The 15,035-nt window shown below is 40.6% G+C and overlaps 1 protein-coding gene across 1 annotated transcript in view; it reads right to left on the bottom strand.

Moving 5' to 3' along the window:
- Window positions 1-15,035, bottom strand: part of CA5A (carbonic anhydrase VA, mitochondrial) — a 21,735-nt gene extending 6,700 nt beyond the window's left edge. Inside the window, exons 1-2 of the mRNA XM_010579602.1 lie at window positions 14,884-15,035; window positions 4,545-4,742 (exon numbers count right to left, since the gene is read on the bottom strand). Of these exons, the coding sequence (XP_010577904.1) occupies window positions 4,545-4,742; window positions 14,884-15,013 (328 nt within the window). The 5' untranslated portion in view covers window positions 15,014-15,035. The remainder of the gene's footprint in view (window positions 1-4,544; window positions 4,743-14,883) is intronic.

The following is a 15,035-nucleotide window of genomic DNA, read 5'->3' as shown; positions in this document are numbered from 1 at the left end:
GGGGGGGGGGGGGGGGTCATCAGGTGAAGCAACTATCTTAACTGAAACAGTCCCCTATTGCTGGGCTACTTTTACACTTCACTTTGCTATGACAAAATTGTTCAAGCAAACACATCATTGTTTTTCCCTGCAGTCTGAATCAACTATATCAAATTGAAGATATGCTAAATAGTCTCCTCATCCATCTCCCCTCAAGGGAATTTTTTTTCCAAGTCACATCAAGTTTGGCAGAGTCATGGTGATTACGTGTTACATTCTATACTCTTTCTCTTTGAGCAGGCATATGAGAACAGCCTTACCAGAAGAAACATGTTATGATGACAACACAATGAATACATCTATTAAATGACATCCCAGCAAAGCCTCAATGTCTATAAAAAATATTGATCGTTCCCATGAAAATACAAGACTTCAAATATGCAATTTTGCCAGAAAAATCAGTACATTGTGTCAAATGCTCAATTCTACTCTTTTTCAAGTTACAAAAATCCAAACGTACTATTCTGCTTCAATGCAGCTTTCAGACTGCATAACCAATGTTAAAAGATTTCCTGCACAGCCAGAAATATGCTAATATTGTGCCTACTGTAAACTGTTCAAGCTACACTCCACAAAGTATCTAAACACACAGTTTGCCTATGAGCAAGATTCTGAGTTTCTGGAAGCTTTAACGCACTTTTTAGCCATGACTAAAGGTAAACATTCAGTCCGCTCTCCTGATTTCAGAAGGCCTCTCATCATTTTGGAAATACATAAATGAAAAAGTCATTGCCTAGTTTTCTGTGTACTGTTGGGTTTTACTCATTTCCTTCTAACTGAACCAGAAATATCCTGCAAGGTCTTCTTGCTAGTTATTACATCACAGCATCTGATAAATGAGAGACCATAATTACTTCCAAAGGGCTAACAATAAATATGTAGCTGTAGAGACCCATTTGCTGATTTTTACTTAACTATATGTCATGGTTAAATTTTATAGAGAACCACTTTATAAAGTACATAATCCCAACACAACTTTTGAAAAGAAGTTAATCACTTTAATGCTAAGGAGAAAACAATGAGAGGCTTTAAGAGCTTTTCTTGTCTTTTTTTTTTTTTTTTTTCCTTAAAGCCAGCCAGCAGTTTTGAAATTCTAACTAGATAGGCCTGCTTGTGATAAAAGAGTAAGCTGAAACAAGCTATGCAAATTGACATTTAATTAATTTCATCCACTGCTGCTGAGCTCTTAGCATAAATGCAATAATGACCATCTGTCCTGGTTTTGGCTGGGATAGAGTTAATTTTCTTCTTAGTAGCTGGTACAGTGTGCTTTGGATTTAGTGTGAGAATAATGTTGATAACACACTCATGTTTTAGTTGTCACTAAGTAGCGCTTATCCTATGTTAAGGATTTTTTCATTTCCCATGCTCCGTGAGCAAGCAGGTGTACAAGAAGATGGGGGGAGGAGCATGGCCAGGACAGCTGATCTGAGCTAGCCAAAGCGATATTCCATACCACAGGACATCACGCTCAGTATATAAACCGGGGGAATTGGCTGAGAGGGGCAGATCACTGCTCAGCCATCAGTCAGTGGGTGGTGAGGAATTGCATTGTGCATCACTTGTCTTTTCTTGTTGTTTTGTTTTTTATTTTTAATATTCATTTTCCTTACAATTGTTATTATATTTTTTATTGTCAGTATTACATTTTATTTTACTCTAGTTATTAAATCATTCTTATCTCAACCCATGAGTTTAACTTTTTTTCCCCAGTTCTCCCCATCCCACGGGGAGGGTGGGGAGTGAGTGAGCAGCTGCGTGGTGCCTAGTTGCTGGCTGGGCTTAAACCACGACACCATCACTAAAAAAACAAATCATGATGGAGAAAGGTAACTTTCAGGGATGTGATGAAGATGTGGCCCACACTGCCAAGTCTTTCAGAATTAAAGTTTCTGTGCTCTAACACTATCCATTCCTGATTATGTGACGATGCAAACCCACAAGTGACTACATTCATGTTAATAATCACATTCCCTTGAATGTTTGCCTCCTTAGTAAAGTTAGGCACAGGCACATGTTACATTAAAAATCAGGTTCCTATAGTGGACACTAGAAAGTGGCAGGAAACAAGTAGGAACTTACAGTCCCTTTACAAGCATTTTTGCCATTTCATTTCCTCTCACTTTACCATTCTTGATAATTTAAAAATGAAATAGAAGTTTAAAGGAACTCTAGTAACAATCAGGGGAAAGAATCATATTAGCTTTTTATTGTAACCCTAGTTCTGTTTCAATTTCATTTCCTTGCAGCAGGTGGCATTCATGCACACAGACAGGACCATGTTCTGTACATACCTTCCCCACACCCTCTTTCTTCTTCATCCTCCTGCTCTGCTCATAAGCAAACACCCCATGGCGGCACTACCTTCATCTTTTGCCCAAGCCTTGTTTTGCCTCATCTCAGGAGTTGGGCATTTTTGTCTATCCTGGATGCACGTTTCATTTTGTCTTTTTCATCTTCTGTTTCAATTTTGCTGGTTTTTTTGTTTGTTTGTTCATAAGCTTTCTTCTCTGGATTTCTATTATTGTTAGACAGAAGCTGGCAGAAAGAAAAATCAGAAATAGCAAGAGTAAAGAGAAAGGTGGAGGAGAGAGGCAGGCACTTGAAAACCTGGCCATATATACAGCAACATCCCGTGATCCGTTGTTTCTCGGTCTGTCATTTTGGAGTCCTGTCACTGATAGTTTAATGCCACCCTCCACCAGCCGTCATCACCCTTCATTGACTTTAATTTGAGGATGATGATGATGAAGAAAAGGCAGCCACCCAGAAAGAGGCAGCAAGAATGCTCACACTTAAAAGATTTACCTCAAGTGTTCAGTCTTACAGGTGAAGTGGGTAAGATCTTTCAGAGCTGAATAGCCAGCCTCTGAAAGGCCAGCACCCCTCTAACTGACAGTCCTGATGATTCCATGCTTGCTTCTATGTCACAAAAACTGTCCCCATCTATTTAAGTGTTGCGCATTTCTGAACCTCCTGCAGGCAATTCCCCTCCATTACCTCAATTCTTGCAGGGAAAAAAATTACTTTGTTATCCTGAACTGCAAATGATTACACTTTTCAGGAATGCATCCTCAACGGATAGTGGGGTATAGCTGTATAAAGTAAAAGACTGATAAATTAAAAGCAAAACCAATCTAAAGTTAGTAATTTAAAATCACTGATGAGCTAGCAAGTCATGTCTCCATCTTAGTCCATCCTCTAACCCCATCTCACTAACACAATAGCAGTTTGTACTGTAAAAACAGAAGGGCACTACTTGGTTTCTTCATTACGTATCACAGCGCTCCAATGAACAAGGGCAAGAATATTCCCTGGTTGGAAATTAATATTCCGGGTGAACAGTTATAAACAATAAAAACAAAAAAAACCCCAGACGTCACACAAGCCCCTGAAAGCTCCATGCGTTCCACCACTACAATTTTTACTGCGTTCTTTTATCAGCCTCTTTCCAAACATCAACCAAAAATACTGGTATTGCAGAGACAAAAGCATTTGTTTATTAGCATGCTGAAAGCTTCCTTCCCAAGAGCATTACTAAATCCCTTACCCAGTTCTAACATCTCTCATGGTAAACAGTCACATTAAACATAAATGACTCTAATCAAACAGGTTCAAACTTGCCCAGGGTCCTTCAATTTTTCCCTCCAGGAGAAACCGAGTAATCAATATGAACCATGTGCTTCACAATATCCCTGACCAACTGCTACCAGTTCACCTACCTTTACAGAATATCTTTTTTTATACATACCAGCAATGTCCTTTGGTAAAGTCAACTTTTAAAAGGAACAATGGACAGGAAATCTGGAATTTGGTAGCAGTATCTTGATTTTAAGTCAATTGACTCTGTCAAGCATTTTAGAAACATTTAGCTGCTCGGATCAGTGCACTTATTCACAACAAATTGCTGGAACGCATAATTGGATTTTGCATGCGTGGGCTCCTGCTTATACTAAAACAACAGGAACACATGCACCTGTGGTAGCAGCTCAATATTATTTAATTCTCCAAAAGCTTGAGATAAGTATGTATGCTTTCCAACTGGAAGTCATTTTGCTGCTGATTATTTCAAATGCATTAAATTTATCTGTTAACACTGCAAAAGAGATAAGTGGCAGATTACTTTATTAAAGTGTAATGGTGGAATCTCATTTAAAATACATATGACTGAAGATTGACTCATGTAGATGAAGCTGTCTTATTACAAGACCTAAGCAAAAGGTGGACATTAAGGTTAGTGCAACAAGAATCAATTTCAACCTACACCAGAGGATTTGTGCACAATGGCCATGGTGATATATACATAGTAGAAGTGAGGCCTATGTAGAACTTCCACATTAAAATTCCCATCACTGTAAATTTGCATTTAGCTAAAGCTTTCTTCTACTGTACATTCATTTTCAACATTTGTGTTGTTACTGAACCTGAGGTTTTACAACATGCAAATATTGCTCCTCTCTAACCATTAATAATACATTACATAGATTTTTCTGAGTTTTGCTTACCTGATCTATCAGTAGAATCATCAAACTCAACCAGGAATGAATATCCATTGTTCCAGATGTGAAGACACGTTGTTGGGTCATAGCTGATTTTCAGAGGCTTCAGAACGGGGTCATAAACACTGTCTCTCCACTGGATATTGATAGGAGACTGTCGGGTGCCCCCAGGAATTGTAAGCGGACTCTGCCAAAGTGGATGCACTGGAAGATGATGAAGAGAGTCAGGCGCTAATGCATGATACAGAACTTCCAACTAAATATTTCAGAACTTTTTGGCAAGAGAAGATGCTTTGGCATATTGGCTCCAAAAGCTAATTCAAGTCAGCTGATGCACAGGAAAGTAAAATAATAACACATTCCAGTTGCATGACTCAGAGCTACACAGGGAAGCGCAGAAATTTGACTTAAACTTTGCTCATACCTCTCTGCATTTGCAAAATGCTCTTCAAAGAAATTCTGTCCCTTTATTTGTCAGAAAATTGTTTTCCTTTTATTGCCGATTGATTTTAAGGTGGCTTTTGTTTCACAAGTTCGCCAGAGTCTTACCACACCGCTCCAGATTTCCTTACACCAGTACCACCAACACATGTCAGATTGCACTAGACACAGGATAAGTCCCACTACAAAGCAAAAATATTCTCCTGATGGTGCCAGTCTTTCACCTACGTGTGCTCAGGGGTTACACCACTGCTAAGGGTGTAGTGCTCCTGAAGCTCCCGTACCAGTACTGACCAAGACTACTTTATGCAGTCCGGACCTACAGCTGATCCCCCCCACCTGTAAAATCCTAAACTACCAATTTTGGGTGCACCTCGGACATCTCAAACTGGCACCAGCAGGGCAGATGCATGAATACAGTTTCCACAGGATTTCGTTGGGCTTAAAAAAACAAGAACGGAGATCTGTGTGGATGGGGAGCGCTCGTTCACCTGCAGCCCCCTGACACTGAGGACCCACAGAAAAAGGGTTTTGTGCCCTGCCCATCCCCTGAACCCAAAACCGAGAGGCTCTGAATCATCGTGTTACTTGCTGGCTACTTCAGTAGATACAACTGCTCCTGGTCTTTCACAAGGGGAAAACAAAAAAGTAAGTCTTTTAACAAACCACTCACAGGAGAGGTGGCTAAACAACCTTCCCCCCCCCGGTCTCCTCAGCAAGGCGCAAACTTTATCGGCCTGCGCAAGGTCACCGCAGGCAGGTAAGGCAGAAACGGGCGAGCAAAATATTCTCCAGAAGTGCCCCAGCTCTCTGTTACTGTTCCTGCCGCTTCCCGATGTGCCAGCGGAGGAACTGTCGCCGACAAAGCCAGGCTGAACTTGGCGTCCCTGCCTCCTTCCACACAAACTCGCGAGGCACCGGCAGCCCCCTCAGCCCGGGGGAAGGCGGGAAGGGACGGAGGGACACGGACCCCTCAGCCAGACCCGGGGCAGGGCACAAGGCGGTGGGCAGCGGGGCTACCTCGGGGCGGGGGACGACGAACCGGGCGGGGAGAGCGAGGAGGGGGCTCGGGGCGGCGACCCGCTCTCCTCAGGCGGCGGGAGCTGCTCGCCTCAAGGGGTGAAGGTCCCCGCCCCACCCTGAGGGAAGCGGCTCCCCACCCTGAGGGAAGGGGCGCGGCACTCACGGGCGTCTCGCAGGCGGTAGGAGCAGCAGGCTCCCAGGCTGCACCGTCGTGTCCCCCGCCGTGAGGCAGCGGCCGCCCAAGCCCGGCGCAACAACAGCGGCAACATCGCGGAGGAGAACGGCGGAGTCGCCGGGCGCCACCGCCCAGCCCGGCCCGGCCCCTTCCGGCACGGCCCCCCCCGGCGCTATGGCTCCCTCAGGGGAGCGGGCGGTTTCTTTGCCTGAGGCGAGGCGGTAAGGGCGGCCGCTGCTTTCTTCAGGGCCCAGCGTTTTGTCCCGCGTTAACGTTAAAGAAGAGGTCACGGTTCCCTATGGGTGCGTGTTCGCCATTTCCCGCGGTCAGGCTAATCCCCATGCCTGACTCAGGCCAAAAATGTATTTCCTTTCAGGGTGATAGCATCAGGGCTTGCTTACGCACTTACGGGGATTAGCATTACTCTTGTCTAGTTAGTTTTGCTCAAGGAGGAGGTTTTGGTTTCTCCCAGCTGAAGGTGGGCTGGAGCGTGATCCCTCTCCCACAGAGATACGGGTGGCCTTGGCGCAACAGGGTCCCTGCCCCAAACTGCACAAAGAAAATTTAGGAAAAAGGTAATGTTATGGCCACTTTACCCAACTGCATCTGTCCCAAAGGCTGGAGGCCAAAATAGGCCCACCCCGGGACTGTAAAAGGGGCCAATTCAACTAGCATGCATCTGAGACTACTTGAGGCAGGCCTCAATGAAACTCTGGTTTTTAAAACCTTGGTTACTCCTTGCACCTTTTCTGTGTTACAGCTGGCAGTGAGGAGTACAGAGCAAAAAGGGAAGTCTGTAGAAAAGTGACTGTGTCAGTGAAAGCGCAGAGATGAAGTAAGTGTCCTCATTTTTGCTGGGTCCATTGGGCAGCCAGGAGCAGAACACCTCACCTCAGCTCCTGGCCTTCATCTTGCCACCTGCTTTGGATCATATTTCTTAGTTACTGTCTTAAAATCATTTCGCAAATCTGTGTTTACATTTTGGGGATCTTTAAGCTTGTTAGGGTGAGTACTTTCAATTTTCATGAGGAACCTGGCATAGCATTGAGAATGTTTTACTGAAATGGAGACAAGACTAGATACTCAACCAGAGTCAACCAAGAAGTGTTTGCTCTAGTTTGCAACATTGTGTAAGAAGTTTCCATTGCATTCACAGCATAACATATTTAAAGTCCTCCTGAGTTGAGTAAGAGAAGGTTGAAATCTGGCAAGTGATTTGCTTTGAGTGGCTACGTGATCAGAAAACAGGTCATCGGGAGATGTACTGTTAAACTGGGTTTAAATTTCATTTTACTTCCTCCCTGACAAGATATGCCTTCTTTAAAGCACAGTCTTTTTTTTTTTTCTATAGTAGGATTCGATTGCAAACATAATGAATTCTTGGTTTGACTCTGAATGTTTTTCAGGATGGCTAATTTACTATCCTTAACATATGGCTTCCTGTAACTCAAAAAGAAGAGATATGTACTTGATGAAATTGAAAACAGTTACTGCCCATAAACATCATTATTCATTCAGGCTTAATCACAGTTTAATAGCCTATTGATCATGGTTAGGCAACTGTATTTAGCACAGGTCAGATGTGACTGTTGCTGAAGCTGCTTATAAGCAACAGGTAGCTCCTGGTCATGAGGACAGCCCATATGAGCTTCATGCTTAGTTACAGCAGGGAGCTCAGACATAGCTTCAAATGTTTTAATATTGAGCATAACCAAGAGATACTGGGTTATATTCTCATCTACTAACAAAACAATATTGTCATTTCTTCACTTTCCGTTCTTCTGTGACATGTCCTCTAAATACAATTGATATTCTCAGGCAGCTTAGAAGTCACATCTACCAAATTAACTAATGTATGTATGCCCTATATCATAGTATAGATGCTTACTGTTGCAGAGCATAACCTGGTGTCATGGTTTAACCCCAGATGGCCACTAAGCACCACACAGCTGCTTGCTCACTCCCTGCCCTGGTTGGATGAGGGAGAGAATCAGAAGAGTAAAAGTGAGAAAACTCGTGGGTTGAGATAAAGACAGTTTAATAAGTAAAGAAAAAGCTGCTCATGCAAGCAAAGCAAAACAGGTTATTAATTCACCACTTCCCATCAGTGGGCAGGTATTCAGCCATCTTCAGGAAAGCAGAGCTCCATCACACGTAATGGTTAACTTGGCAAGACAAACGCCATCACTCCGAACATCCCCCCCTTCCTCCTTCTTCTTCTCCCAGCTTTATATGCTGAGCATGACATCATATGATATGGAATATCCCTTTTGGTCAGTTGGGGTCAGCTGTCCCAGCTGTGTCCCCTCCCAAATTCTTGTGCACCCCCAGCCTACTCGCTGGTGGGGTGGGACGAGAAGCAGAAAAGGCCTTGACTCTGTGTAAGCACTGCTCAGCAGTAACAAAACCATCTCTGTATTATCAACACTGTTTTCAGCACAAATCCAAACCATAGCCCAATACTAGCTACTATGAAGAAAATTAACTCCATCCCAGCCAAACCAGCACACGTGATTTCTGTACAACTGTCACTTTTCTCTATGTTAAAAGCAGTTGAAAAAAAAAAACCCTCAAGCTCCACTGCTTTACACTGTGGCATTAAGATGAAGAAAGTTTGTGAAATTTTTTAGGGATTTGATCCTGCAAGGTTTTGCAAATGTAAAGTTTATTATAGAGCTACTAAGCTGAACAGAATGAGTCATTTCTTGTGGGTTGAACAGCATAACCAAAGGAAAGTCCTTATGGTGTAGGCTTTCAGAAATGATGGGCTGTTCAGGTGCAAAAATAAAGAGAAATAACTTTGACCTACAACACTTTTGTTTCCCTTCTGACTCATTCACAGAATCTGCATCCACTTTTTACACACACATGCTGATTTTTCTGAGCATGAATTTCAGTAAAACTTCAGCATTTAATTAAAAAAAAACTTTTCTTCTCTAGAGGGTTAAAGAAAACCCTTCAAAATATGAGCTCAGTGGCAGTGAGATGGTTTGTTTTGGAAACTGCAGACAGAAAGGCAAAAAGTACTTGTACAAAAGGAAGCGTAAGCCCTAAACCTTGTTCCCAGCACTTTGGGTGTGGCCAAAATATTATCTTTTCTGGACCATTCCAGAACCAGAAACAGGGTTTCTCCTTGGCCATTTGCCAGCTAGAGATGGTGGTTTATCACGCAGCAAGCTGGAGAGAACAGCAGCAGCCAGAATTACAATATCTCTGTCATTCTCGTGTTTTTCCAAAATTGTTATGTTTCTGGACTATCTGGGAGGTTTCAGCTATGCTCTCTCTTGTTCCTGAACTGAGAGTGGTTTCTGTGTATAGGGAACACCCCAGCCAGAAATCTGGCAATTGACCTACTGGATGAGTTAAAGTAACACAGAATCTGTGTGGAATGAGAGATAGAAACCTCATCTACTGTTTTCAAATGTGCAAAGTTAAAAAAGTGAGAATTAAGATAGCATGCAGTTTGCACCCTTTGCTTTATGCATGCCTCATTCACGATTAGCTCACTGAGGAAGGGTCTAGTCTAATGTTTATCTTTGATACATGCATATCTATGGTATTGTCAGAACAGTTGTATATATTGTAATATAACAAGCATGACCAAGATGTGAGTCACCCGTGAAGAGAGATCTGCCACAAATAGACCTAATCTGTGCTTGATTTATTTTTTAAAAAACTTCCAGACAGACATAGTGATGCCCCATTTAATTTTATAGTATTTGGAGGCTTCTTACATTTGCACTGTGTTTTTTTCCTGCCTTTCCCAGCTGAAGTAGATGTATAGAGCCATCCAAATAGTCCCAATCTTTTAATTATTTTCTATAATTAATTGCAGCTGTGGATGCTTTAACAGGTCTGTTTGGAGTAATTGTTAGAAAGTTCATTTAGCATTGATATAAGGTTCAAAAGCTTTGGGGTGGGAGTCAAGATCCAGATGAAAACACAGGTTGTGTATATTACTGGGTTATCATATTTTATAACACAATTTCCAAGGAAATATTTTGAAGGCCACAGTTCTATGGTAAAAATCCAAAATAAATTCAGTTAAATGAAAGGATGTACTGCCAATTTACACTGTTGTAAACTTGATTTAAAGAGACAAAACATTTCAATGTTTCATTTTTAAATTCCCTTTAAGTATCCTGGGGAGGAGAGAGTTCTCACCTATGGAGTACAAAATTAGAAGAAAGAGTACGAAAATTAATTCAGGTGGCTGTCAAGTAAGAATAAGGGGTAAAATGACTCAGCTTCAGTGGATTTCAGTCTTCATAGTTTTGATCTTTAAAAAGAAAAAGACCTGTTGAATAAAGCCCTTTTTGATTTGTTTACACAAGGGCTTTCAAACAAGCTTCACCCAGCTCTTAAGTAAAACAAGGAGGACAGCATGGTGGGAACAGTTGAGAAACTCCACCTACTTGAAGGAAATATGTTTTTGTCCTAAGTTGAGCAGGGGTGCTTTCCATAGCAACACATTCTGAATTAGAAAAATAAAACCAAACATTACTGAAACTCAATAAAGAACCCTTTTAAACTTTAAAGGAGCATGGCTATGCTTCAGCCACTTGGATTGAATATTACAGAGGAAATCCAAGATAGGTTGATTTCTTTGAAGCTTTTTAGTATGAATCAAGATTTTGGAGGATAACAGTGATGGTTGGCTGAGGGCCATAGTGACAAGGTGTTGAAAGTTCTGCTGAATTGATGTCAGATTTGGACTGTGATGTAGGCCAGTTTATTGATAAACAGACCAGTGCTTTTTATCAAACGGATGTAACTGACAGAGTACTCTAAGCTCAACAGGAAAGCAGCAGCAGATTGTGAAATGCTGAGCTTTTCTCTGCTTCCAGAATGTTTGGCTGAGATAGGAGCCTGGATGAGAAGGCAGTGGCTAAGGCTATGTCCAGATAAGGAGGAGGTAATTCCAGTTGGCAAGGTAAAGCAAACAGAGGCTTTATCTTTTCTGTATAAAAACATTTGCTAAAATTATGCATGCAGGCTTAGTAACTCAGCATGGAAAGGGCTTAGAAGATATCTCATGGACAATTTGTGTAGTTACTGCAATTGTATGCGCAGTCCTGGAGATGGCACACCTGGATTGTGTGTCATTGCTGTACTTACACAATTCTTAAAAAAAACTGAAGGATTCTGCTTTTCTTGTAACTTCTTCTAAAAGGATAAGAAAGAAAAAAACCATTCGGATCTGCTCTGGCAATAATTACTAGGGTGAGGGTATACTCCATAGACTTAAAATCTCTATAAAGAACATTTCCAGCAACTCCCTCTCTATTGTATTAAAAGGTGTCTGAAACCACTGCCTCCACGTATTGTTACAAGATACCACAGAGCTTAGTACAAACATCGGCTGCTGTAGTCCACATCACTAGGAATTTTTACATATATGCCATGATTCTCAGCAATGTTTCTACAGTTCTTTTCCAGTGAAGTGCAGAAAAATACTTTTGTCCTTGTAGGGACACAAGGGGAATCCAGAAAAGGCACTGGGAAGTGTCAGCCTCTGAATTGTTTAACCTACGTCCTCACAGCAAATGTCTGAGTTAACTGCCAAGTGAAAGCATCACCACCCAACTTAGTGAGAGACTACTTCTGTGTGTGGGAAGGGTGACGAAAGAAAGACAAGAGATGAAGTTCTGGAAAATGGTGAACTTTACATTGAGGACGTTACCTAAGAGCTCAATAGTCCAATTTTACCATTTCTTTGATCAAGTTTTTGTCACTGAAAGGGCTGTTTCTACTGTCAGCTGTGAATAGCAGAATTTAATTGAATGTGCTTTTTGCTTTGAATGCATATTGCACACAGAATCTAGCCACCAGATGGAGGAACCCACAGGCTGGCTTACTGAGAGCTAGTGTCTATTCACTGGCAGCCGAAACCAGCCATTCCAAAGATAGTGTTTTCCTGAATCAGTTTGTTTTGGCATTTCCTGCATGAATGTCATGGATTAGAGAAAGATTTAAGTAATAAATAGCATTGGTCTTAAAGTGAAAAGAGGAGGGTAAGTAAACAGAGATAGATAGCAACTGTAGTTAATTTAATCTGCAATGGTCTTATGATGCAATAGCCTTGTATGATCTCTTCCTGGAATGTTTGTTACCATGAAGTGGGTTTTGGTTTCTCAGTACAGTTCCCCATGGACAAGTGTCCACAGCAAAAAATACGGCATCATTTAGCCACTTACTGGAAATTGATGGACCATGGGTAATCATAAAATCATTACTTTCTCCATCACATGTGGAGATGTAGAGATCTCAGCTTTTCTCCAGTATAGCTTTTTACTCCACTGAACAATTTCAAACAATTTTCCTAGAGTCACACTTTTCACTGATGAAACAGAAACATAACACTTAATTGTAATATGTTCCATTCCTGAAGTTTTTAATTTTATAGGCCATAAAGTTTTGTAGTATATTAATAGTGAACAAGCAGAAGAATTAGGAACTGTATAGAGGGATTCTTTCCTGCTGATTCATGGGTTTAATTACTTTTTTAATGAAGGATGTTACTTATATTATCTGTGTGGCTTCTGAAATTGGAAGTCATTGGACTCGCAATGAATATTCACTTGCAATCTTAATTTATGTTTTCAAATATAAAAGTAATGAATAAATAATAAAAATACAGAATAATGACAGAGCTTTTTAACCACAAGTACAGCGGATTCTCTGGATTTCCCCTCTGAAGCAGTAATTCATATCGCTGCACATGATGAGCAGTATTGTATGAGTACAGACATTACTCTTACTGGCACAGGTTTTGGGTTTAGCTATTGAATCTCCAACACTGAAACAGTTTACTGATAAATTGGAGATAAAGGAGTTATAGGAGATAGAGACCTTGCTTGTGACTATTAGAATGTGTTCCCTCATATGCACACATCCTTGTGTGGAGTGGGTGTACAGTTGTACAGACTAATTAACACACCTAATTAAGATGATTCATTAGAAAAGCTACTATTACATGCACCTAATTAATATTAATTCTTAGAAAAAGCTACTATTTTGTAAGGCTGAATCATTGTTTTTTTTCTAAACATTAGTGCTTTTCTTTGAATAGATGAACAATGTCTTTTTTCTTTTCCTTATTTTAATGGGAAAAAAAATTAAGTTTCTGAGCATGCTTGTAAGGAAAAAACTAGCAGGGAAGGAAGTAAAAGTGTAAGAGACTTCTGAGCTGTACTAAGAAAGCTCTACGCAGGTCAGAAAAGGGAAAAATACTGTTGTGGATGCATGTGTGATCATTTGAAATTTCCATTAGGAATTAGGCTCTTTCTTGTGGTTGTTTCACTAGTAAAACAATTCAATGCTAATCTTGCTTCTAGAATTAGGCATCTTCTATAGATTTAAAAGGCATCTTTTAAAAATGAGGGTGAAGTGCTGTATTAACAAGTTATGCTACTAGATTGAAGTACGCACTCTGTTTTAAGCTTTCAGAATACAACTCATCTTCTATTCTGAGTAGCAGAAAAAAAGGAGAAAATTTAGACTGAGAACTCTGAAAAACACTGCAAACACTGTGTAAGAACTGCTCTGAATTATTTCTGATATGCTGAGTGACAGGGAAGCTTGCATGCTATATATTACATAAAGCTTCCCCGCCTAGGAATATTTACAACACAGCGCACATTGAACTTGGCAGCTAATCTACCAGGTTTTTTGAAATGCTAGTCACTCAGTGGCAGAAGGTATTTTAGCATCATCTTCAAAAATGCATTTACAAGTGTAGAGCTATTAAACACTGATAGGTACTGCGTATTTCTTCTAGCTTTCAATATAAACAAAGCCTTGTGCTTATCTCCATTCTGCTTTGTTTTATATCTGTCACAAAATCATCTGTTTTCTCATCAGTTAGGTAAATACAAAATTTGTCGTTTGATTAAATAGAAGGGAATCGCATCTCAGCATTCAAGGAGGGATCTGGCTGTTCTTTGGGAAAAGTTAGTAAGCTGAATACATTTTCAGAGAAAAAAATAGGAAACAAAAGGATTTCCTAGATGTAAAAAATTACTGTTTACTATTGCTCCAGCTGACATTATCTGCACACCAGTGAGTAGACACGCAATCTCTGGCTGGCCTCATCTTATCAGTAGGTAAGCTAATCAGTATTTTAAATAACTAAATCTTTGACATCTTCCAGTATTATCCTGCATCTTGGAAAGTGATTCATTGTAGTTCTCCTATACACCACATTTGGAGGGTTTTGTGGTTTGTGATTCTATTAGGCCTCATTTTCAAAATTAAACATTGTAGCGTCTGTTAAATTCAAAGTCACTCAGAATCAATTTGCGCTAAATGTGCTTTGAATTACACTTATAACTACAGTTTTCATTGAAACCAGTCAAAATGTTGCAGGACAAAATTAAAAATTAATTGTTGTATAGTCTGTTTCTTCATTGTAGTTACAAGTCACACAACCCAATAACATTGACACAGCAGAAATAACAAAGAACAATGTTTTAATCCTGCACCTGGAGATAAATCATGCAATTCAATAAGGTATTTCTATCTGTAGTTTCTCTCGTTCTATTCACTCTTTTTTCTTTAATCTTTCAGTCACATCCTCAGATTTCCCTTTTGGGTTAGCTAACAAATAAGAAAGAGCAACACTTAACTACATTTGTTGTCTTTGTACCTCTGCATCTCTCTTATGCAGGTATCCAGTACTATTTTGATAAAATGAGATACACTTACATGCATCATTCCTCTTTTTATGAGTGCAGGGGGCCAGGCTGCAGAGTCGTGCTGGCACTGCTGGTGGACTCCAGATAGTTTTCAGCTGCTTGTATAAATGCACGAGGGTATTTGCCTTCACACTATTCATTGCTATCACTTTGGCTCTCAAA

The sequence above is a fragment of the Haliaeetus leucocephalus genome, unplaced genomic scaffold (genome assembly GCF_000737465.1).
Source record: "Haliaeetus leucocephalus isolate CR32 unplaced genomic scaffold, Haliaeetus_leucocephalus-4.0 Scaffold668, whole genome shotgun sequence".
Classification (NCBI taxonomy): Eukaryota; Metazoa; Chordata; class Aves; order Accipitriformes; family Accipitridae; genus Haliaeetus; species Haliaeetus leucocephalus.
Note: the sequence above shows the minus strand (reverse complement) of the source record. Positions and strands in the feature narration are given on the sequence as shown.